This window comes from Cyclopterus lumpus, chromosome 12, assembly GCF_009769545.1.
Source record: "Cyclopterus lumpus isolate fCycLum1 chromosome 12, fCycLum1.pri, whole genome shotgun sequence".
NCBI classification, from domain to species: Eukaryota; Metazoa; Chordata; class Actinopteri; order Perciformes; family Cyclopteridae; genus Cyclopterus; species Cyclopterus lumpus.
The window spans coordinates 10,979,362-11,003,374 of NC_046977.1; the positions used below are offsets into that span (position 1 = coordinate 10,979,362).

Consider the following 24,013-nt stretch of genomic DNA (forward strand, 5'->3'; position numbering starts at 1 on the left):
TAATGGCGTTTCCCTCCTAGGCATGAGCAATCAAGACTTTTCCAAGGCATGACCAGCGGAGCCAGAGGGGTCCCTGTGTCAGATCATCTGGGCTGGAATCCGCTTACATTTACAGATCTAAAATCCACGCAGCTCTGCTGACCCCGGATCAGCACATCTACTCTGCATGACTTTAAAGTTTGGCCTTCGATTGCAATGGCACTTTAAGCCAAAACCACCAGACAATGAGATTGACTCATTTCTTTCCTAGTTGGGTGGGAAAAAGATTTAAAGAAATGTGGCCGCATCTAAAAGAATTATGCGTTGTGAACCAAATATACCAGACTTACGACTAGTTAAATTAGTAGCATCAAAAATTATAGTTAACATTTTTGGATCCAAATACATTTTCAGTTTTTTCTTAATAAACATCTCTCTCTCTCTCTCTCTCTCTCTCTCTCTCTCTCTCTATATATATACATATATATATATATATATGTATATATATATATATATATATATATATATATATATATATGTATAGAGAGAGAGAGAGAGAGAGAGAGAGAGAGATGTTTATATATAGATTAAGAATAACTGATATATGTAGAGAAAATTAAATCGTTAGAAAATAATGTTTTCAGCTGTATGTAACTTATTTTAAAGCAAACAACGTTTGAATTACAATCATTTCTAGAGAGGGAAGCCCCTATAGCCTTTTAAATAAGTTCAGGGGAAAAAGAAGAATATGCGGTACAAATTGTTTTCTGGTGTGACGAAACATTTCTTTCCCTCATGGACGACTGCCTTCCAACATCTGAGTCTTGTTAGGACTGTTACACAGAACAACAAGACTGCGGGCAGATGCAATGAAGAGATCAGTGGGTAAATGATCGGCAACTGATAATTAGTTTACTCTTACAATACAGCAATTATTCATTCAATAATTTCAGCGCAATAAAAGAACACTCAGTTGTTGTTGTTGTTGTCCATGTGTTTTGGTGCGTGTTGTGGGTCTACAGAGTAGCTACAGAGCTGACTCAATGTTTTTCTATCTTTCACTTTATCTCTTGACATTTGTCTTTCTCTTTAACTCACCCCTTTGTTCTTTCCCTGGGCGTTTCCATTTTTATTGCCTCACTTTTGCCCATTAATTTATAAATAACAACGACTACTACTATCATCACGACCCACCTTAAAAGTTAACCAAAGACTTGGCAATCTTGAAGATTTTTATTTAAATAAATGTCTGTTGAGTTACTATCTTTCGCCAAATGAGGTAACACGTTATTGATTGGCCCCCTGATTGAATTACAATATGTATTAATTTCCAGTATAGAAAACTAGGAGTCTGTGTTAGATTCATGTAAAAAGTTCTGTAGTATGTTTTCTTTCTACAAAAAAATGAAACTGTATACAATTCTGAAAACTTGAAACTCATGTATCAACAACAAGACTCCACACTGCCAAACTACATGGACATTCCATTTTGTAAACTCATATATCAATTAGAAATAAACCAGGCCTAACATCCTAACATCTTACATTTTAAGGGGTGCAATTGATGAGTATTTCCATTATTGCTTAATCGGTTAATTATTTTCTCAACTATTTTGTCCATGAAATGCCAGAAAACTATTCTATGATAATCAAAATGGTTACTGGTTAATTTTCTGTCTATGGACTTGATTTATCAACTAATTGTATCCGCTCTAAGAGACTTACAATGAATGAAAGGATGCTTTTCATCACATTTAGATTATCTGGCACGCATCAGCATGAATGACATATGGATGTGGAAGAGAAATCTATACATCACCCAAAATGCAGCGCCGCTGGGGGTGGTTTGTACACATCTGCCTCTCACTGCACAGTCAATCCTAAAAAGATTCTACGGAAAATGTACGAGGATCTTCAATTACATACGGTATGAATATGGTGAAGAACTACATCGTAAAGTGCTGTCCGTGGTGCTGAATCTTGCCTACAGGTGTTGACATTTAACATGGTTCTCTGGTACCTGTAGCACAGTTTTTATCCGTTGATAATTTGCTTTATAAAATGTTATAAAATGTTATAAAATAGCGAAGCCTATCGCTGAATACTAAATAGCTGAAAACAACAGTCGAAGATATTCAGTTTATCAACACATACGAGAAAAAACAAACAAATCCTCACAATTGAGAATCCAAAATCTTTCTTTTTCACTGCTGTCATGCTGACGCATCCCCAGAAGGAATATTTTGGAAATCCTGAAGTACTAATACATCACGGATTGCCACATAGACTAAATGAAGGAAAAATACAGCAGCACGTGATAACCCAAACCTATCTGCTGCATTCCTCAGACAGGAGTCAGATGTTCCAGTAATAACGGAGAACGTATGAGAAAAGAAGGCAAGGGTGGAAATATGGCTGTTGTCTGACAATGTGAAAAGGAAATTGAACAATACTGAAACCAGACAGTAGACCAAAATTCTTAAAAAGGCAAAACACAGCAACACACGTAAGGGTCAATTTATTTTATCTAAACACAGAGCAATGTTTATCTGAAGATTAAGATCCAAGTAAAGAAGTCACTTCACAGTAACTGTCCAAATACCGAACTAATAACTGGTCCGTGCATTTTCACCGAGAGGAAACTTTTTGACATTATCAGTCAAAGGCAACTATGTGTCATGGAGGGTGGGGGACTTTTTAACATCGTCACTAACACCACAGGAGGTCATTTTACTAATGAGTATGCCTTAAATTGGAGAATAAGACGTAATCAGGAAACTTACACTCGTGTCGATGTCGACTGAGCATTCACAGCAAATGGCTACAGAGCCATATTTGACGGAGCAACACGATTCTGCTGAATAAAGGCTGGAGTGGTGGGGAGAGTAATAATGTGAGGTGTCAAGCTGCACACCTGCATGAGTATTATGGGATGTACGAGTCAGCTGGTAGCCGCAGAGCTGTGAATGAGCCAGTGATTGTGAAGCATGAATGAAGCAAATGCCTAAACTAATGCTTTGCTTCAGACCTTATTTATAGTTGAACTATGAACTACTGTCATATATTTAGGTAATGTCCCCAGGAATTAATATGAACCGAAAACTATTGGAGACTAAATGTAAATGTAATCAACTTTTTTTTAACTAACTTTTATGGTCACACAATGAAAATGATCGTCAGCATCCAACCCTTTAGGAGCAGTGGGTAGCTTCGAATCTGAACCCAGTGAGTAGTTTTGTGGTCCGGAGCCTTGCTCAAGGGCACTTGGCAGTGCCAAGGAGGCAAACTGGTGCCTGTCCAGCTACTTAAACCGTGACCCTCCGGTCCAAAGCAAAGCCCTGACAGATATGTAACTTATTGTTTAGGTATTTACCAAAACATGTCTGGTTTTTAGGCAACAATCTCCTGATACACATTTATCATTTCAGAAGTGTTAAATGAAAAAAAGTGTTTTGTAGAGAAACACGTTCATATTTCTCAAATTAGTGAGTGAGATGTTGGTGTTGCAACTACCAAAACTCATATGTTATCATCTTTAGCATTGAACAATTTCAAATAACACCAACACTAACAATACTAGTGAGAGGACAGTAATATTAGAAAACTCGACCTAGAGCACTGCAAAAGAGAAGATTAGTTTTCTTGTGGACTTGCTCTGCTGAACTGGTGGGGTTTTGTCTGGGAAGGGGAGGAGACCGAAAAAAGAGGGAAAGGGAGGGAAAGAGAAAACGGGGTGGGACAGGACCCCCCCCCCCCACCCCCACCCCCACCCTCCTCACACACAAACACACATGTACATGTGCAGACACACATGCACACACACAGCTCTTCAAAGCCAAGTGGTTTTCATAGACATCCAATTACACTAAGAGATGACATCTGGGGAACTGCAGCAGATAAATAAGGTGAAAGGAAAGACAAGATTCAGTCACCTCAGAGAAACTCCAGATAAGCAGAGAGCTGCACCGCTGATAGAGATAGGAGAGAGGGAGAGGCAAAGGAAAGAGGGAGGGGGCCAAAGGAGAGAGAGAGCCACACAGGAGGAAAGAAGAGAGGCAGCACACCGCTCCAGCGCTCAGACTTCATGAGGACAGAGGAGAGATAGGGAGCTCGGCTCACTGACAAGACGCACAACAAGAGAGGGGAGAAAGACGAGAGCTCCCGGGATCAGTTACACTCAAGTAACTTCAGACCAACAAACTCAGAGAAACAAAGAGAGAAAAGAAGAGAAGAAAAGAACAGTCTGGATTCTGTGACTCTTTTTGTTGTGGCCCGCCTTGCGTGGATTTCTCGGGACATTTTATGAGAAGCAGCATTAATCCTTTTTTTTGGGTGGGGGACTTTTATTTAATTTGTCCTGAGCAATTTGGCATCTTTTATCCAGACGTCCTCCGCCTTCCTGTTATCCACCTCCGTGGACTGGAGAAGATAAGTGGTTTGGCACACGTGTGTGGAGTAGATTTTAGCAGTGTATATGAATGGACTGGGTGTGTTTGTCTTCGGACGTGAGCGCGTAGGTGTACATTGAAACTTTAGAAAAAAGATTTTTGAGTGTGCGCGTCTGTGTGAGAGATCAACCAGGGGCAGAAAGCAGCAGACTTTGGGAGGAGAGGGAGGAGGTGGTGAGAGGTCTTTGGGGCAAACCCCCAGTTGTTCCTGTTGCGAGGTGATCTGAGTTATGGATGTTGACGCATTCCTGCGGCACTGCTGAGGAATAAACAGCACCGGGGACTACGGCAGAGTCGGCCACAACCCCGCAAGCTTCACCACCACAAGCAGCGGCTGCATCACCATCATCATTACTCATAGCGCTACATCACGTTCACCGCAGTCAGCCACTCTAACACCTACGGTCCCACTGAGGTTGCGGGCCCCCAGACAGAGGAGGTGTAGTCGGTCAGGCAGGGGGAGTTTCTCCCGCTCTCGCTCCCTCTCCCTGCACCCAGCTCAGCATGCCCCAGCCCCTGAGCACCTCCACAGCTCTCCCAGCTCCACTACCATGTGTAGATGGACAGTGACACAAGGTGCACCGGTCGCCTGGTTCTCCACCTGCCCCTGCTACAGACCTCCTTCACTCCTCCTCTCCATCATCTTCTTCCTCCTGCTTCTCCTGCTCGGACCCTCCTCATCCTCACCCCTGTCCGCTTCATCACCAGACTCTGAGAAGAACCACAATGCACAGCGAGGGGCTCCCCCTCACATCTTCCTCTCATCACCGGCACCGCTGCACGCATCCTCTCCGAGGTTGCCAAGAGCGACCAACGTGTCATCGTCATCTGCGACGGTCGTCGGGCGCCACGTGCGGAGCAGCTACAACCATCTGCAAGGAGATGTGCGCAGGAGGAAACTGTTCTCCTTCCAGAAATTCTTCCTTCGCATCGACAAGAAAGGAAAAGTTAATGGCACCAAAAGTGAGGATGATCCATACAGTAAGTCAACTTTGTTACATTTCTGAATGTGTTTTAGTGGTTATTATCATTTTGAGCAGTATTTAAGCATGGATATAGCAAAGAATATATAGAAGAGTGCAAAGGGAAGTCCACGTTAAGATGTTTGCTGTTAAACATTTGAATGCCAATATCTGTCAAAAAGAACACTTGGGACAAATTATGGACTGGTGTTCACGCATCTTGTGTGTTTATCTGGGAAGAGAGATGTTTCTGCTTGTCCACCCTGGGAAACCGCGCACATTAAGACAGGTGACTGGGAAAAGGAACAAATAACAGAGCTCTGTGCTTTTCAGCCTTTTCACCATGTAGAGGCAGGCCAGAGAGAAAGGGAAGGGGGAGCATGAGAGTGGGAAAGGAAAAAAAACTAAATGAATACGCAAGGAAGATAAAAAAAAAAAAAAGAGAGCGATGATCCACTGGAACCAATTACAAACTGCCCAGAGAAAGTTTTTCTTCTTTGAGGAAATATCTAAAACACAGCTATTACCAAACCCCTGGGGAGAATGACATGTACACTTACTCCTCACTGCCATTGTGCTGCAGCTATAATAGTGGTGGGCATATGCTAAGTATGAGGTTGTATGGATGTAAAGTATTATGTGATTGCATCTCCTTTTTATGGTTGTACAATTTGAGGGCTGTAAAATATGTTTTTAACCTTTATGTTTCTTGAGAAGGGTCATTGAGCACACATGCTCTTTTGTCAGCACCACTCAGTCTCACATTCACAGTTACAGTTCCTCTCTCATTGGGTAGACTGATAGCTGGAGCACTGAGAAACTCCACTGGTACCTTGAATGCACCTTGAGATAACTTACCTTTTATCTTTTGAAAGTATGATTGCATGATTAATGCAAAATGCAACATTTTGTGGAATCTCTTGTAAGATAGTAGGACTGAAGCTGAATGTTAAGAAGCACATTACAACATACAATTATGGTAAAAGCTTTACTTTGTTTTCAGCTACAACCATAATAGCTATATGGTAGCATGAGAGCATTGCATCCACACACCAGCACATATCTGTAATGACTTGTAAGGGTGTAAGGGCCATCATAATAATGTATGACTGATTCAGAACAGAAAATCAGCTGTTATCATTCTGCAGTCCACAACTTCATCTTCTAGTGAAACACATCTGGAAGTTCTCCAGGACTGCCACAGTCTTCTGGTCTGTGAGCAGCTCAGAATAGCTGCATGGCCTCAGGGCACATTGACAGTAGTTGTTGAGGGAGAACAGAACATTACTCCCACATTTACCTGCCCAGAGTTTCCCTGCCAGCTCACTGAACTAGAAGTGTGACGTCCGAAACACAGTTAATTTCTTTAGGATTATGCAACAGGCTCATGCTGGATTACGTCTACTCTATGTGTTTGGAAGTGGGTGTGTGACTGTGATCTTTATAAATGGATCTGTATCACTCGCGCAGCTTCATACACATGTCATAGGTTTGTATGCATCTGTCTGTGGGTCTGTGGTGCTGTACAGCCTCTCCTGCTAGGAGCACACACACTTGAGCACAGAGAGGCCAGTCTTGCACATGGCCTCCATATGGCAAAGCCCACTTTTATTAGGGCCAGGGCCAGTGTGAATATGTGTGTGTGTGTGTGTGTGTGTGTGCCACTCAGACACCAAGGCTCTGCCAGACATGGCTGAAGGAATTTCAATTAGCGTCTCTTCCTCCCTCCCCTTGCCTGCAGTCGTCTCTGACACACGCAGGCACATGTGCACACACACATGCACATAAAGAGCTCAACCATTAGGGTGCAACGTGTCACTAACTATAATGGCATCGGGTCATGGCATTAGAAGCACCATCCATCACTTTCAACAGCTATTGCCACTTGATGGTGGTGGGAAGCAGGTAAAAACTTTCTAAAAGAAAGGGAAAATCTTAAATATGCGGACTTGGTCATTGTGTCCGAACATTTCAGGTCACATTCTGTCTGTTTTGTAGTATATTTATAGGATATTTCCCCAAGTTTCAAGTGCAGATGTTTCAGATTAAAAGAAGATGAGAGGAAATTTGGAGATTTGGCTGGAATGAAATATTGATAATAAATAATTATTGTGTCTGCACAATCCGTTTCATGTTTAGGTGTGAGCGCATTAATGGTGTTTGCATCTGTGCACAAGCTTGCATGTACAACAGTTGGTATGCTTGTGCACCACCTCCTGCTTCTTTGCATGTGCTCTAAAATCCGCAGAGGACAAATTGTACCTTTCAAACTAAACCAAACAGAACATAATTCAATTCTCCTCCCCTAACTGCAAACACGGATGGCGTAATTGACATACTATACATCGGGTTTTTGCCCGATCATGCCTGCTCCGAAGTTTCAATGGACTTTTTGAGCATATGCTACAGGTTATAAAATGTTTCGTGTATACTTTATAGTCAGTTTTACAGCCGATAGAACCAAAACAACTGCTTCAAAGCTGCTCAAAGACTTTTGGACAAATGTCGTCTTTGATGGAGTTTTCTGGCCTTAAGTGCTCCTTAAACACACATGGCTCTTTTTAAATAATGCAACAATATTCTACATATAACAGACTCATATAATATAACTACATAACACAGTGTAAAAAACATTGCTCCAATGTTTTATAGCAAACTCAGGGGGTTGCACATCTATTAGTTGACCCAAGATCTTATTTGTCAAAAATGGATTACTTCCTTAGGAAAGCATCAAAATCAACGCTGGCAAGGGGTGCAGTTGTTATTGTTGTTATCATGGTCTAGTAGTCTGGTAATGTTCAGGAGGTCAGATTGCAAATGAGTGTCATTAGATGGTGTCAGAGGTGATGAAGAAGTTTCAGCTCCAGCTCCGGGGTCGAGGCTGTCCTCCACAGTCGAGCCTTTCTAATCATCATGTCAAAGCTCAGGGCACTACATCATTCAGGGTTTAGGGCCTGTATTGAGAAATGTGTGCTCACTGGTGCATGTCACTGTTTGTCTATTTGTGCTCACGTGATCAATGCCCTTTTATCCATCTCACCCCATAAAGCCTTTAAAATAAGGCACTCCTAGTCCGAATATTGAAATCTTGTCCAAGTGATTAGCATTGATTCTGCCAAACCGTCCTTGTTTTCTTCCCACAGACTGTCACATCTTGTATACAAACAAACGCATAAAGCAATGAAACAAATGGACATGTGTTTGTAGTTGGACCTCAGACGTGTGGTCGTGAGCAGCTCAATTAGAACTGAATGGTGCCAAGTTGACTAAAGTCGCAGCTTTGATTCTCACTGCGGCCAGCGGGATTGTAAAAGCTGCCACACATACTGTACTTATTGTTAACATTAAACACGGAAGACACATTACCCACTGACGTGAAGGAATCGAAAGCACCGTGATTCATGGAGAGTCTAATACACTTAACATTATTCTGATTTAGTGCAAGTTCGCCATGTCCAGGCTAATTACACGGGTCTGCCGCCTCTAGTTTGACCTCCAGCTATTGACCCAAGTCAGGAAGCTTTGTTAATGCTAAGGTCAACGCTACACATAGTGCATCACTTTTGGCCATTCTGTTACTCTGCCACTGTTAGTTATGTGTATAGGTGGGGGATGCGAATTCCACAATCTATGATACATTTTTATTTCCAGTTATAGCTTAAGATCCAAAATTCTCCGTCGTACAAATACATTTAGTCTGTAATTGAGTCTAAAAAGTGTTGTCTCCTTCATACATTTTAAGAAGTGCTTGCGACTGTCAGTTAGAAGACAAAATAAGACATATTACTGCATTAGAATGAAGGAGAACTACACTTGATTCTAGAAACTTCATGGAAAAAGTCAATTTGTATTGGAAATGTTCAAATGATTTAACCACACTTGCTTTGATAAAATGTGATTATTAGGGACTCAATAAAAATCCCCTTGTGAAATTGAGATTTTTGCAGTTACGGCAAATATATATATATATATATATATATATTAAAAAAAAACACCAACAGATTTTTTGATTCTACAGTTTCTCTGTCTCTTTTAAAACGTGAAGAATGTGAATTGGTGTTTTCTGATCTTCTAAACCACAAGCGCTTCTTAATATTCCTCCTCCGCATCCATAAACCTCCAATGACTGATTAATGAGAAACAAAAATGTATCAAGTGCTTGCCCTTCCTGACCATCTCGAAATGAGTCCCAGGCTTTTCCCCCTTTTCCGTTTCTGTGCGTCTTCATTTGGCGGCCTGCTCCCCTGCTCTCTGCTTGATGAGTGTGTTTCGGGTTCTCATGGGAAAAGGTAACCGTGTGGCCCATAAAAGAGAGTTATGAGGAGGTCGTGGATGCACCAGAGTTTAGTGTCAGCATTGCTTTTCATGCAAAGTACCTTTGACATCTTCATGGACTCTTCTTCGCAACAGCCGTAAATAAAAGCGGTGCCAAACGTCGCCGCACAAGCTTTGTTCAGGAAACCCTGAACCTATCATCAAGTACTCCATGTTTATCATCAACAATTCACTTCAGCTGTGCTCTGAAAACTTACAATAAACATATACTGCATGCACACTCCCTCTGATCCTCCACTACTCCAATATTCATTGTGCTTACGTCCGAAACCAAAAGGAATCGCTCCTGATGGGCTGTAAACAAAAATCATGGAAAACCATTCAAGGTAACGAGTGAAATTAGGCTCTGTTACTTAGAACCTCATAACATCTTATGAGCAGCAATCTGCTCGTATGGGCGAACAAATCATCAATTAATTTTCACATGCCACTCTGCATGATAAGCTTGTGTTATTATCTAGAATGCAGCGGGAGTCTGGATCAAATCATGTCCGTTCTGAGTCGTGGCTCCTTTTACTGGAATCAGGGGAGCAAACGCTGTCAGTCCTGCAGAAACATTACATAATATTGACTCAATCTTACATAATAGCAATGTTATTTTACTATAATGAAACCAAGCCAATGGATTGATAACATTGTTGTAGACTTTAGAGAAAGACGGTTTAACAAGCCGTTAACTGATAACAAAGTATTGCATAATCTTCTACTTGTGGAGTCTGAAAAATTCAGTATCTAAACAGTCAAGACTCTTTTCACTGAGAAACGCTGCATGTGTAGATTATACTGTGAAACAGACTGTGAGGGACTACACATTGCTGAATGTACCTGCTTTGAAAATGTCTAATAAATATTAGACATAGTAGGACACTGGAAACCTCCTTCAAATATTTCTCCCCTTTATTGTGGCAAGATACTCATCAACGTTTTGGCATTTTCTCATTGCAGCAATATAGTGAAGGTCTAAATGTTGTTGTGCAGCAATAATAAGAGAGAGTTGTCAGACAAAGCGGTCTGACAACTCTCTAAAAACAGTACCAATTTCTGACTTTGACTCGAGGGACTAAAATGTAATGTTTCGGTCAAATGCTATATTTTCATCAAGAACTTATTTATTTATTTTTATCTATAATAAATAACTATTTTCGTAAGTATTTTACCATTCATGGCTAAGCGAGGATAAGAAAAAAACAATTACCATTATGAAAGCACTATTTTCCCTCTCCCACACGGGGGTGAATGTGAAGGTCCAGAGATCCAGATGTACGAGTGCCTTTTGACCCTGTGACCTAACCACCCGACCAAAGTAATTTACAGAGCATGTGTGTATCCATGCTTTGGATGTCTTTGAAAGAAACATGCAGGGCTTACATTGATCAAAACAACTCTTCACAGCATATACAAGTTGCTGTTGGTTAAGATATTTCTACATTGTTGAAGAGCAGTTGTTATACTTTTTCCCAGAGTCATTGAGGAAAACAACAGGATCTTCAGGATCGCTGCTTGATATTTTCATTATCAATTAATGTGTGAGCTACAAGAAAACTGAAACAAGAGCCATATTTCTGAACGCAGACCAATGCGGCACTGCCACAAACCCCACTAGTCAGGCACCACCTTAAACAAACGTCTTTCAGCCGCAAATCATGTTTCTGTAACATCTCCTGGCGCTTTGGGGCGCTTCGGTTCTCTGAAGAGAAAATAGTTCCAAACATCAAGAGTTGATTACTATCCACAACAAATCTTAACTTGGACATCTTTGTTTTGATGAACGGCCTTTTTCATTGTTTATGTTCTGTGGAGGATTCTTGCAGAGTACAATACATAAATATATTTGAGAGAGGAGGAGAATGAAAGAGGAACAGATACTGTGACTCACAATCGTTCTCTCAGGAATCAACCAGACGTCTAAACATCGATCAGGATTTAGTGTGAACCATCACTTCCAAGGAGCAAACATGTACTTTACAAATATGCTTATTATTAGTGTGAAAGTGTTGGAAGCATCTGGGAGTACAGAGTGATATCCTTTAAGTTGTACATGCAGCCCACAGGGTCAAGTTTCTGTATGCATGCAAACATATTGCCCATTCAGCTCAGTTTCTGGCTCATCTCACTTCTGTCCTAACAACAATCCAACAGTTTGTTGTTGTCCAAATAACAAATCCAAATGTGCAAATTGCATTTGGCAACGAACTACAAAGCAGAATCACAGCAATATTCACTCAGGAGTAAACAACGATGGGAAGTTTATTAGCATTATTTCCAGAAATGTGCAATATTTGGCACCATGAGCACCTCTTTTCTCTATGGATTAATGTTGTAACGTTGTGTAATTTCAGCAAAGTTGGAGCATTACCACTTTGTTCTAGGAAGGATTTCATTGTGAAGAAAAAGAAGAAGAAAAAGCGCTAACATCAATGCAAAAAGAAAAAAAAGAAAAACATTGTGTTGTTTAATTACTTAATCAGCAGCATAATCAGAGGTCCATAACCCTTAATACTGTAAACTGGGCGGAACAGTGACCTCTTGTAGCTGGAAATAGAACAACTCTCTGACTCTTTTAATCAGAATTAGAATTAGAAGATGCCACCCTTGTGGAAGAAATTGTGATGGACATTTTATACACTGGGCAATTATTCAAAAAGATAATTGTTAGTTTAATTGAGAATGAAAATACAACCGTTAATTGCAGCCTAAGTCCTTTACAAACTAAAACCAAAAATAATTATTATAATGTAATATATTTTTATCGGACTTCCTCCGATCCACAGGAAGCCTTATACTGAATGTGTCATTTTGGTGTTTGCCTGTGAAGGCAGAAGTCATGGCCAGTAAAGCAGCAGGAGGTGAAGAATAGCACCTGTGACAGATAACATCCAGGGCTGCTGCCATATAGACACCATATGCCTATAACCCCCCCCCACACACACACACACACATACACACACACACACACACACACACACACCCACACACACACACACACCTCATGTTCCTGCCCCTTCATACTCATACAGCCCTGCCACACACGCACACACACACACTCTGCATGAAAGTGAGGCTCTTAATGGAGTCATCAAAGGTAGAGCTGAGTCCAGAGGGGCATCTGGACAGCCTGGCCGTTTGAACAGAGCCAGGAATGCCAGCTAATTACCCTGTATTTGTGTGTGTGTGTGTGTGTGTGCGTGTGTGTGTGTGTGTGTGTGTGTGTGTGTGTGTATGTGAACATAAATGCGGAGGAGAGACAAAGACAGTATGAACAATACAGAGACAGAAAGTCGCATGTGTCAAACGGAAAAATATGTGTTCATATCTACATATTACATCTGTGGTGTAAAATACCAAGATTTCTAAAGCTGAAAGTCCAACGCCATCAACTCCAACCACAACAATGTAAAATGTGTGAAATGCAGACGACCGTCACAGCACTTTGCCTGAAAACATACCTCCAGTCGTGTCAGGCCCGTGAAATGTTCTGGCAGAAACGGGTCAGCTTTGGCGCTTTAAGCGTGTTACAAAGTCAACTGTGTGAAAGGAATCACAATATCTCAGGTGGTTATGTTTTCTTTTATCCATCAAAACACTATTCATTTCACGGCTAATTTCGTTTGGTTTCCTCCCAGCTGCTCTTAAACGTGTGTGACATAACTTGCTGCGGTCGTGCTGCGCCGGGTAAAGTGATCTCAGGTTATGCGCCGCAGGGAATGATGAGCAGCGCAGACGAGAAACTCAATGCTATCTGTTGGCTCGGCATCTGGTATTTTAAACTGAGGGTTTACGCTCAGGTGATCCCGTTTTCTTGATTTTTTGAATAATCTGGGTTTGTTTTTCTTTTGGTTCCCCGGACAGTTTTGAAATCAAATACAGCTTGAAGAACAGTGTGTGGTTTTGGATATTTCTGTCCAACTACAAAGACAGTGATGTGAGTGTTCCTGTCGGGAGAGGACATAGGACCATTATGGGGGCCAGAATAAGCTAAATAACCCAGTGAGTGCAGGCATATCAAACAGTCCTGCAAATGAACAAAATACTTTGAACCCCATTCAACGTAGTGCACAACAGGGGCCAAAATAGCTGTTTAATCTAATTCATAACCGAGAAATTTTGTACGAGCAAAACTAATTTTGAAAACAAGTCAAGTTTAAGAAAAATAATTAAATAAATTGGGTCCATATTTACACTGATAAAATCAGAAACAGGCCTCTGTTTTCTGGGCTTTGGTAATAACCATCGGCCAAGCGGGCTTTGATGTGGCCACTTAACGCAGGATGATACTGTTGTCAGCCACATCCGTCTAACCAATACCTCAACGTTCCTCAAAACACATATAACATAAAGCAGTTTCCACTCACAACACAATATCTTCACCGGCACTGCATAACCGAGAAGTGTTTGAAGAAGAAATACTGTGAAAACCATGGGCAGAGACCAAGAAGGCTCTTTTGGTGTTGTTGTATCTATAAGCCAAATACAGCACACTAGTTTTAACTGATATCAGATATTTATTTATTATATATCCCCTTTTGAGTGTTTAGCAGTTGCATGGATGTGAACTCATGTAACAATGAATACGAGACATCATTATTATTTACATTGTTCCTTAGATGACATTTGTGTGCGAAAAAAGAGTAGATAATACGTTGCTGCAGAAAAAACACAGAAAGGTCATGGGTTCACCCAAAATAGGATGTTTGAGTCAGGATAAAAGAACCAAACCATTTCCATTCTTCTCGCCGAGGAGAGTTCACAACAAACTAGTCCGACCACTCACAGCTGGTCACCGTGTCGAGGTCATATTGTGAAAGACGGCAGTATAATCTTTAAAAAAAAGTCCCTGGATAAACAGTGGAAACATTTTCATAACCTCCCTTAACCTTTAGGTTCAGCTGGAGTCTCAAAGACAGTGTTTCTGACGGGGGGCGGGCAAGGGTCGACAGGAGCTGTGTGTGTGTGTGTGTGTGTGTGTGTGTGTGTGTGTGTGTTCCTGTTTGTGTATGTATGTGGATCTGTGACCATGTTACATATGAGAACGCCGAGTTGCTGTTCGGAGCATGGAATTCATCGCAAAGGTTACAATGCATCTCACATTGGAAGTGGAGGGCAGTTACCGACATTGATTAAATAATATAGCATATCACTGAACACATGGAGCAACTGCAGTATAGTTGACTTCATAGATTAGATGGACCAGCCTCCAGGGATTAACAGAGCACTATAATATATTGCTGAAGTACAAATAGGACCTTAATATTACTCACGGTTACCTAGTTGCATCTCATTCCTCCTCTCTCTTCCCTAATTTCCTGACGTGACTCTCTAAGAAATGCAGGAAAAACGAAAGAAAGATTTCTCAAACCAAGGTAATACCCTCTCAATCTGACATTAAACAAATAACTGTAGGCTTCTCCAACAGTACCACAAAATTAGACGCGGATGTGTGGGAAGCTACTCGAGCCTTACGTCTACTCAATCTCAGGTTTAACCTTTGAGATTTAGTGGGAAAGAATGACGAGGACTGAAGGAGCACTAACGAGAAGACCGAAATAATAGAATATAGAAGGTGAAGGTGAGGAAGTCTGAGGGAACCAGACAACAAGTTAAAATGTGGATTTAACATCACAGTCACAATCTGCTGGTGTCATAACTCTCCTGTGAGTAATAAAATAAATAAAGCATATTGTGTGCGTCTGTTTTGCATTACAAAGGAAGATGTCCATTGATGTTAATGGTTTTGACAGGGTCAGATTGGAGTTAAACACCCCCCATTAAAAATGGGGATCATAATGAAGTGGTTAATGAACAGTTTCTTGCCGTCAGAAGGCCGGGACAGTTTGGCTGGCAAACACCTTTTGGCTTGTGTTTCTGAAAGTTGTGGCGTTGGCCTCTTACACACAGGTGTTTGCCCTCGGTAGTTTCTTTAAAAAATGTCGATAGCGGAAAATGTCCATGCCTTTTATATTAACTGAACCTTGTGCTGGTTGTGCTTCCACTGACCTTATTTCTCGGCACTTAAAAACATAAATTCATGATTAAGATTGGCTGATCTCCAGTGGCTACAGAGAGGGAGAGGTCTAGCACCAGAGCCCAATTCATTCGGTGTGTGAGTGTGTGTGTGTGTGTGTGTGTGTCGGGGCCTGTTTTTCTCCGTCTCCTCACCATAAACCTTTTTGTTGCAATCCAACCCTTTTGTTGCAGCCTGGCCTTTTAACTTGCGGGCAGACAGGCTGCTTCTGGTAACTGGTAAAGAGGCCATAAAAGAGCCGTGTGCTTTAGTTTTTCGACAAACCACATCAAATGGGAGGAGGGGAAAGGGTTTGAACAGGTGGAGCTGCCTTCAGCGCAGCACCGACAGATTGTATTCTGACGGATCACAGCTCAAAAATGTGTGTGTGTGTGTGGGGAGATGGAACATTTTGAACCTGATAGATAAGTGTTGTGAGTAATGGGCTTCACAGAACGAGCCAACATGATGCACTGTGAGCTTCAAAAACCTACTTGAAGTTTAGAGGTTTAACAAGTCTTTATTGACCAAATAAACAAGAACAACAACAGCAACACGCATACAAGAGATAACTACAAAACAAAATTCATCAAGCGCACAACGGTCTCCCAACGGTCCCCCAACGGTCCCAACAGTCTCCCAACGGTCCCAACGGTCCCCCAACGGTCCCAACAGTCTCCCAACGGTCCCAACAGTCTCCCAACAGTCTCCCAACGGTCTTGTTGCTTTTGCAAAGCAATATGAAGACAATAGGAGACAACAGTGGCACATTTAAGTAGCAATTTATTAATGCAGTAAGAGAAAAATAAAAAGACATCTGAACATATAGAGGTTCAGAATTTGGACTAATCGCTTTAAAACACAGTAGTTTTAGGGAAGCTTTCTCCATTTGAAGCTACAACTTCTCCTTCATCTCTCTGCCCATCATACATTCACACCAGGGCTGCATGATGTTGCAAATCCCGGTCTGTTGATGAGAGAGGGGGAATGAGGACAGGGAAGGGGGCTTATGGTAAGGAGACTGGTTTATATGACATTTCAGAGACATTAGCTTGAGCTTAACACTTCATCTCCTACTATATTTGTTATATATTGTTATTTGCTTCTTCTGGTCACCGATTCTTCAAGGATTTATTGAACTGCCTCACAGCAATAGTGCAGAAAATGTGCAGATATGTGCAAAATTGAGAAAGAAATCATAAATGAAAACCATAACTTTTGCCTGGAGCCGAGTCCATCTTCAGTCTTTCATAGTAACCCTACTCCTACCAGTCACTTCACACTTTAAAGAAGCAATAGACAGATTCAAATGATCTTTGGCAATCCAGCATGGTGTAAGCTTTTCCATAACACATAACTCGAACAAGAAGCTGTCTAATATTGTCACATTAAAATCTCAAGAATAACAATAATACACCTCTATAATAATACTCTCTAGACTTACCCTGTGTCTCACTTCATCCAACTATTCCTGCAACTAGGTTCCACTTCCTACTGGCCCCTTTCGCTAATCCTCTCAAACCCCTGATAGTTTTACGGTTTGGTGTAACTGGCTTGAGGATGAGAGAAGAAAGGGCCGGCGACCACAGCTTAAACCAGTAATTGTTTCAGGCTTGAAAACTGATATGGCCGCCTTGACCTCTTGCCAGTCTGGCAGCCAGAAGCCTCTCTCCGTCCAGTCCGTGTGCCTGCCTGCCTGCCTTAGCTCCCCGGTCAGAAAAGCAAACATAGGACGGAGAAATGTTTTTTCCTGGCTTACACCTCGGTCCCAGGGCATGCAGCCCACAAGCTAGCCAGCAAATGAACAGGGGGCAAGTGGGCCGGTCTGAGGTCTGACTGTCACATAGTGAAGAAAAAAGTGAGGGGGGGGGTTGGACAAGACTGGGGTTCACTTGTGCGAAAGAAACTGAGATGATTCAGGTTTCTCCTGCAGTATTTAAAAGCTATTTTGCAGAATTATAGAACCTAATTAAGGGTGATGCATGCCGACCTGAAACCTCGTATTTCAAAATGCCATGTTGATATTTTCAACTGATGCTGTCAACAATCAAACACCTGTTTTTGTGGTGTTTCAGATCTCTTAATCTCTCCAATGATTATTCAGATTTTCTTGGTAACAATGCGAAGACTTGCAAGAAACAGTAAATCCATAAACTGCAGCACTAGTGCCGAAGGGTTCAGCCAATTAATCGACTGGTTGACGGACCAAAAGATATATACATTTTGACATCAATTTTGACCTTTTTTAACTTTATCACTTATACGAAAAATGTAAAATCAGCAGAACTAAAAGAATCAGAATAATATCTGAGGGACCAAGCTACACAAAGTGTTGAAACACTTGTCTCTCTATCCCCACTGTACCAGGTATGTTGGAGATCAAGTCAGTGGATGTGGGAGTCGTGGCCATCAGGGGCCTCAGCAGCAACTACTACCTGGCAATCAGCAAGAAGGGAGAGCTATACGGAGCGGTGAGTAGCGGTTTCAGTAGCGTTTTACTGCCCATTCTAATGTAGGATATCCATTACTTATTATGTTTAGTGTCCAACACTTATGCAGTCTCATGAATGTCAATTTTTACTGCTGTTACGGTGTAAAGTACGTGAATTTTATTGAAATAATGCCACGCAAAGATACTTCCCTCCTTAAACTGGTGACCCTGCAGCTTTGACTTTGAAAGCCTTTTAAAACAAAGGACAAGACTCTCTATTCTAGAAATAGGAACCACAGTTAGTCAATGAGCTCTCCTCCCTGCCACCTACCTCTCCTCTGCACTCCACTCCATTCAGAAACAGGAAACACTATCCCTCAGTTTCTCAATTCGGCTTCAGTCCCTGTGGGGAGAGCGGCCCTTGTTTCATCGGTTCTCTCCCTCTCCCTCTCCCTCCTTTTCTTTATCTCATTCTCTCCCTCGTTTTTTTTTTCTCTTTCGCTTACTTTGAAAGAGCCAACTTTCAGCGTGTCTCTGTGGGAGCCACACCACAGATGAAATGACACACGGCAGAACGAGACAGAGAGGCATTCTGTTGCATGGCCTGAAACTGAATTCCCATGACGTCTTCTGCTCGGTGCAACACAAGCCATCGTAGCACGGCGGTGAAGGGCTGGCGCTCGATTACACTTGATGGGTTTACACAGTGACTTCTTTATCCGGTGGTAATCAAGTGGAATCATTGTTTCATTACATCGGCAGATCAATACACGCAAGGGACACAGAGGATTAGGGTGGCCTTTTAGTTTTACCGTAATTCAATTTGCATTATGATGAAGAGTGGATAAATGTGTTCTCTGCTAAGTTAATCATGTTCAGCAGTTATTTCTCTATTAAATTTACTTTTTGAGTGAATAAAACGATACAGACATTATAATTTTTCACAATTTATCACCATCTTTATTACCATATTTGATGTCACTTCTGATGTCACTTCAATTTTGTATCCTTTGCCGATCCTTTTAATTCAAAGGCAGCCAACACACACACACGCACACACACACACGCACACACACACACACGCACACACACACACACACACACACACACACACACACACACACACACTGCTTGGCCATATACTTAGCACCAGCATACATTTAAAAGCTGCACATCATATGTACAATATTCTCATTTTGCTTTGTGAACATTCAGTTTTACTTCTGGAACCAATTTAAGCGACGTGAGCCTTAAGCACAAGGGCAGCTTCCAGTAAACTGACAAATGTTACTCTCTCAGATCATTCTCTCTTTATTTACCAGTGGGTGGTACATCCCCTCCACTGACACACAAACATCATCTCCAACCATTTGCGTTTCATGTCCAATTTTTACAATCAGCTTGATTACACTGGGGATTGTGCAGCAATGACTGACCATTTGTTGGTCTATGCTATCATAAGAAGTACAAATGAACAAGGTTGATGAATAAGGAAAATACAAATTGAATGGTACGAAGATCATGAAGACTATGCTCCATTCAATTGTGGGGTTAATAAATGACACGGCAAGTAGCCTGAGCAACCACAGCTGTACATTACATATTAGAGCCATCTGATTTTAGATCAATTAAATATGATCATGTAAAATCCACAAGTTCGGACATTTACCCATTTTCACGACATGAATCTGCTCTCGAAAGCATTAATCAGGCTGCAACAGATGCTTATTTAGAACAACTGATGACTCTGATTACTTCTATGAAACAACGAGAATGTTTTGTTTTGTTCAATCAACAAGTCCAAAACCCAAAGGTATTAAGTCTTCTGTTATACAAGATGAATAAAAAGCAGACTAGAAACTGGACTAATGGTTTCAGGTCTTACAACCTGACATTTACACTCCTTGTCTCTCCCCTTCAGAGGGACTTTGGTCCGGACTGTCGTCTGATTGAACGCATCGAGGAGAACAAGTACAACACCTACGCTTCTGCAGAGTGGCGCAACAAGAAAAAGCACATGTTTGTGGGACTGAACGCCAACGGCAAGTCAATGAGGGGGAGGAAGACACGTAGGAAAAACACTGCCACTCACTTCCTGCCCATTGTGGTACAACCACGATGATTGAACATATCAGCCACGACAGAGCTCCGCACAATGCAGGGCATCGGACTTTTATGGAGTTACAGCGACGGCTACATTGGACAGATCTGAATCAGATCTGAATGATGCACTGAGGAGGAATGGAATGGAAACCTATGGACATTTTTAATCTCTGTTGGATTAAGACATTTCTATTTTTAAAGAAAGAAATAAGATATATTGCCTTACAATGTATATATTATTTTCTGTTTTAAGTTATCAAGTACATTGGCACAGTAGAACATATGAAAATAAATGACTTCTGTGCCAAAATGTGATTTGTAACTCACATTTCTAGATTTGTGTACATGTAAAGCGCTTGACAGGGAAGAAATACAATGACAGAATATGTAAGAGAGGAAAAGAAAAAGACGAGAAGAGGAAGCATGGATAGAAAGCTGACTGGTAGAAAAGGAGGAGAAAAGACAAGCAGCAAAAGGAAAGGATGAGAGAGTTAAGAGTCAAGAAGCACCATCACAACAGCAAGTCTAACATTATCATATTTTTCTTTAAATTTATTTATTTAGTGTAATATTTAACGAAAAAGAACAAAAACACAAAAAGGACAAATTCTGTCCTTTTTTTTTTACCATTTATGCTTCTCTTATTGAATACTTATCATTTAAACCTGAATAAATATAAAAAATATATTTGTCTTTAAGTTGTTTGACTGACGTTGAATTCTTTTTGTTGTTGTTGTGATGCAATACTATTTTATTTGAGTTGAAAAGCTGATTCTTGACCTTCGAAATAGCAGGGTTGATAAAATAATCCTAATTGTTGGTCCACTTAGAGCTTCTGAAGCTCATTATATCTCATGGCATCTTTTAATCAGTTTGACTTGATGGAGCAAACACCATTGTGGTTGAAAGCTTCAGAGCTAGTAAGTACGGTAAGTCATTTATTACCATTTCAAGAATGATCTTTTATGGTCATATATTCTAATAATAATCATCTATTTCTAAGTAATCAGTGTCTATAATAAACAGTCAGTAAGGAGGAAGAGTACTTTTAAGACGTGAATCTGTAAAAAATAATTATGTTTTTTTAAAGAATCCCAGCAGACTGGGAGCAGGTTGATGAGTTCAAGGGTTTTAATTTTCTCGGTGCAAAATGCCTCTCCTCTTACAAGTACACATGGCAAACATGGCTTCCTGCAGGATAAACACTGTCTTGTGTGTGATAACAACAAAGACAAAACAGGCTTTAGAAATGGCCGACACGCACGCAGGCTCTTATTCTCACAAACACACACACACACACACACACACACACACAGACTGAGGCGGCTGGGTAAAGCGGTGTGTGCATCAGTGTGGTCCAGCAGCTGGGAAAAGCCTCCTCCTTGACCTCACTTGTCTGAAACCTGTTGCTGTGCCCCCCAGAGACGAAGAGACACATGGAACAGGGCATATGGCATAACGTAAATATCACTTGTTTATCACCTGATTCTAATTAACTATGATGTCATGTTTTCTTTATTCCTCTCTCGCTTTTCCTCTTCTTTTCTTAAACTCCCTCTCTGGTGTCTGGGTCCTGCCGTTTCCCCCCAGCGCTGCATTCACATTTATTTCTTCCTTGTCTTTCAAACTTTTGTCTTGGTAAAGTTCAGATAGATTCCAGCATTTAGCGGGATCAGTCCTAGAGCAAGGTTATCACACACACACACACACACACACACACACACACACACACACACACACACACACACACACAGGGCTGCAGCAATTGTAATGTGTTCATTGTATCCATCACCTTCAATTCTCTGCGATGTGTGTGTGTGTGTGTGTGTGTGTGTGTGTGTGTGTGTGTGTGTGTGTGTGTGTAAGGTAATTTCTGAGTATGAGGGAGTCCACCACTGCCGGTCAATCCCATTGTGTTTATTACAAAAAGGTCCTAGATCCTCTGTGTGTGCTCAGGACTCCTCAGTGCCGAACAGTCGTGTCAAAACGTGAGTAAGTATGATGCATCAGAGGGAGATTCAAATGTCCTTTCATCCTCCCAGGGCATCTAGTCCATTGTTTATATGATTACTTGGGTGTTCTGTAAACGACATATCATGTACAATTACTTTGAAATGTTTTCAAGACACTGATCCCGCCTCCCCACCACCCCCACCCCAATCTCCCTCCCTCATAAAGTTAAAGGGCTGGCATTCCTAAGCCAAGATGTCTTTATTATTTGTTGATCGACATAAAACGTCCAGTTGAAGTCTTTTTAGAACATGGGAATCTGGAGCAGATATTTGAGACACCTTTGTCCACTTGTTCATTCAGGGAACTTGGAAACAAGACTGCATATATATCAAGTTTAGACTTCTTGGAATAGCTTGATGTTTTTGTTTTTTTATTGCAACTTTAACATGACTTAATGGGCTCTTGCCTTTTACCTATAATGCATAACACGGCCTGACTTTAAAAGCAGGGCATTTATCCAAGACAGATGTTTCACACTGATTATCTACGCCAATGACATCTGAGTTAGTCTGTTCAGCGGCACCGAGCCACGCATCATTTCTCCCATTTCTACAGTGTGCCCAACATGTTACTAAAAAACTGTTTGCCAATGTCATTTTTTAGTGTTGTGCTTGGGTATGTTTGGTTAGTGTTTGGTTTGTTGAGGCATGTGGCGAGGCTCAGTATGCGGTTTCTGTTTTGACTACATCAGGATCTATCGGACCTGTGTCGGACCTCAAATGAAACGTACACCATCGGCTTCACACGTTCACAGCTCCTCTGTTTGCTCAGAGTCTTGTGGCCGCGCGACCCGACCGCAGCAGCAGCTGTGAATATTTTACTTCCCGGGGAGAGGGGGAGAGAGAGCCAGAGAAGAGGGGGGAGTGAGAGAGAGGGAGAGGGAGAGAGCAACCTCTGAATTGGAGAGAGATGTGTGGGTTTGGAGGAGAGGTGAATAACTGAAAGGACCAGCGTCCTGGGGGCATTTACGGCAGTCTGGGGGGGGGGCTAGAAAAAAAGGGAGGAGGGGAGTTGTTTGCTGAAAGGGCAGAAGTTTGGACGGGATGCCGATGGGTGAACGGGGGGGGGGGGGGGGGTGGGGGCGGGGTGAGTGGCTGAGAGGAAGAAGGGGTGATGGGGGCTATTAAAGGAGTTGCCAGAAAATGTGGGGTTGGAGGGTTGGGGAGTGGTTTGAAGGGGTATTTGCAGAGGTAAAGAGGGTTCGGGGGGGCAAAGGGGCTTGGGGGTAATCATTGGAAGCAGACCAAGGGAGTTCCTGGAACCGAGGAGGTGAACCTTGAGTCGTCCTCCTCTTCCTCCTCCTCCTTGCATGTTCAGCTCCTTTAACTTAATTTCTTTCTTTAATTTTTTTGATAATTTAGTCCTTTATAGATAGACTTTTTGGCATTGTGTGTCTCGTCAATAACACCTTTACCCCTTGCATGCAACATAATCAATATGTTGCACATAAACAATGAATCACTACGTGTTTGTGAATTTATTTGCTTGTACTGACAAACCCACAGAGACGTATCACGACACTCTACAGCTTCAAACCAGAAATGTTCTGGTACACCAACTAAACACACGGTCCTCTCATTTCTCTAGTATGATGGCAGGCACACACACACACGCACACACGCACACTCACGCTCACGCTCACACTCACACACACATACACATACACACGCACACACACACACACACACGCACTCACACAAATTGGGAAAAGATAAAACCATAAGAAAATAAGAAAACTAAG

At 41.6% G+C, this 24,013-nt stretch overlaps 1 protein-coding gene across 1 annotated transcript; it reads left to right on the forward strand.

The window, feature by feature from the left end:
• The first annotated feature begins 4,453 nt into the window (after positions 1-4,453).
• On the forward strand, positions 4,454-20,734 carry LOC117740723 (fibroblast growth factor 5-like). Its single transcript, XM_034547261.1, has 4 exons — positions 4,454-4,484; positions 4,692-5,408; positions 18,093-18,196; positions 20,078-20,734. Exons 1-4 carry the CDS (start codon positions 4,454-4,456, stop codon positions 20,276-20,278), a joined length of 1,053 nt encoding a protein of 350 aa, XP_034403152.1. The 3' UTR covers positions 20,279-20,734.
• The last annotated feature ends 3,279 nt before the right edge of the window (positions 20,735-24,013 follow it).

What these genes read in the sequence shown, in the direction of transcription:
- LOC117740723 (XM_034547261.1), top strand. Translation starts at nt 4,454, where the DNA reads ATGAATGGACTGGGTGTGTTTGTCTTCGGAC. An exon ending in GGGTGTGTTTGTCTTCGGAC is followed by an intron (nt 4,485 to 4,691) that starts GTGAGCGCGTAG and finishes GGCACTGCTGAG; the next exon opens with GAATAAACAGCACCGGGGAC. An exon ending in AGGGAGAGCTATACGGAGCG is followed by an intron (nt 18,197 to 20,077) that starts GTGAGTAGCGGT and finishes TCTCCCCTTCAG; the next exon opens with AGGGACTTTGGTCCGGACTG.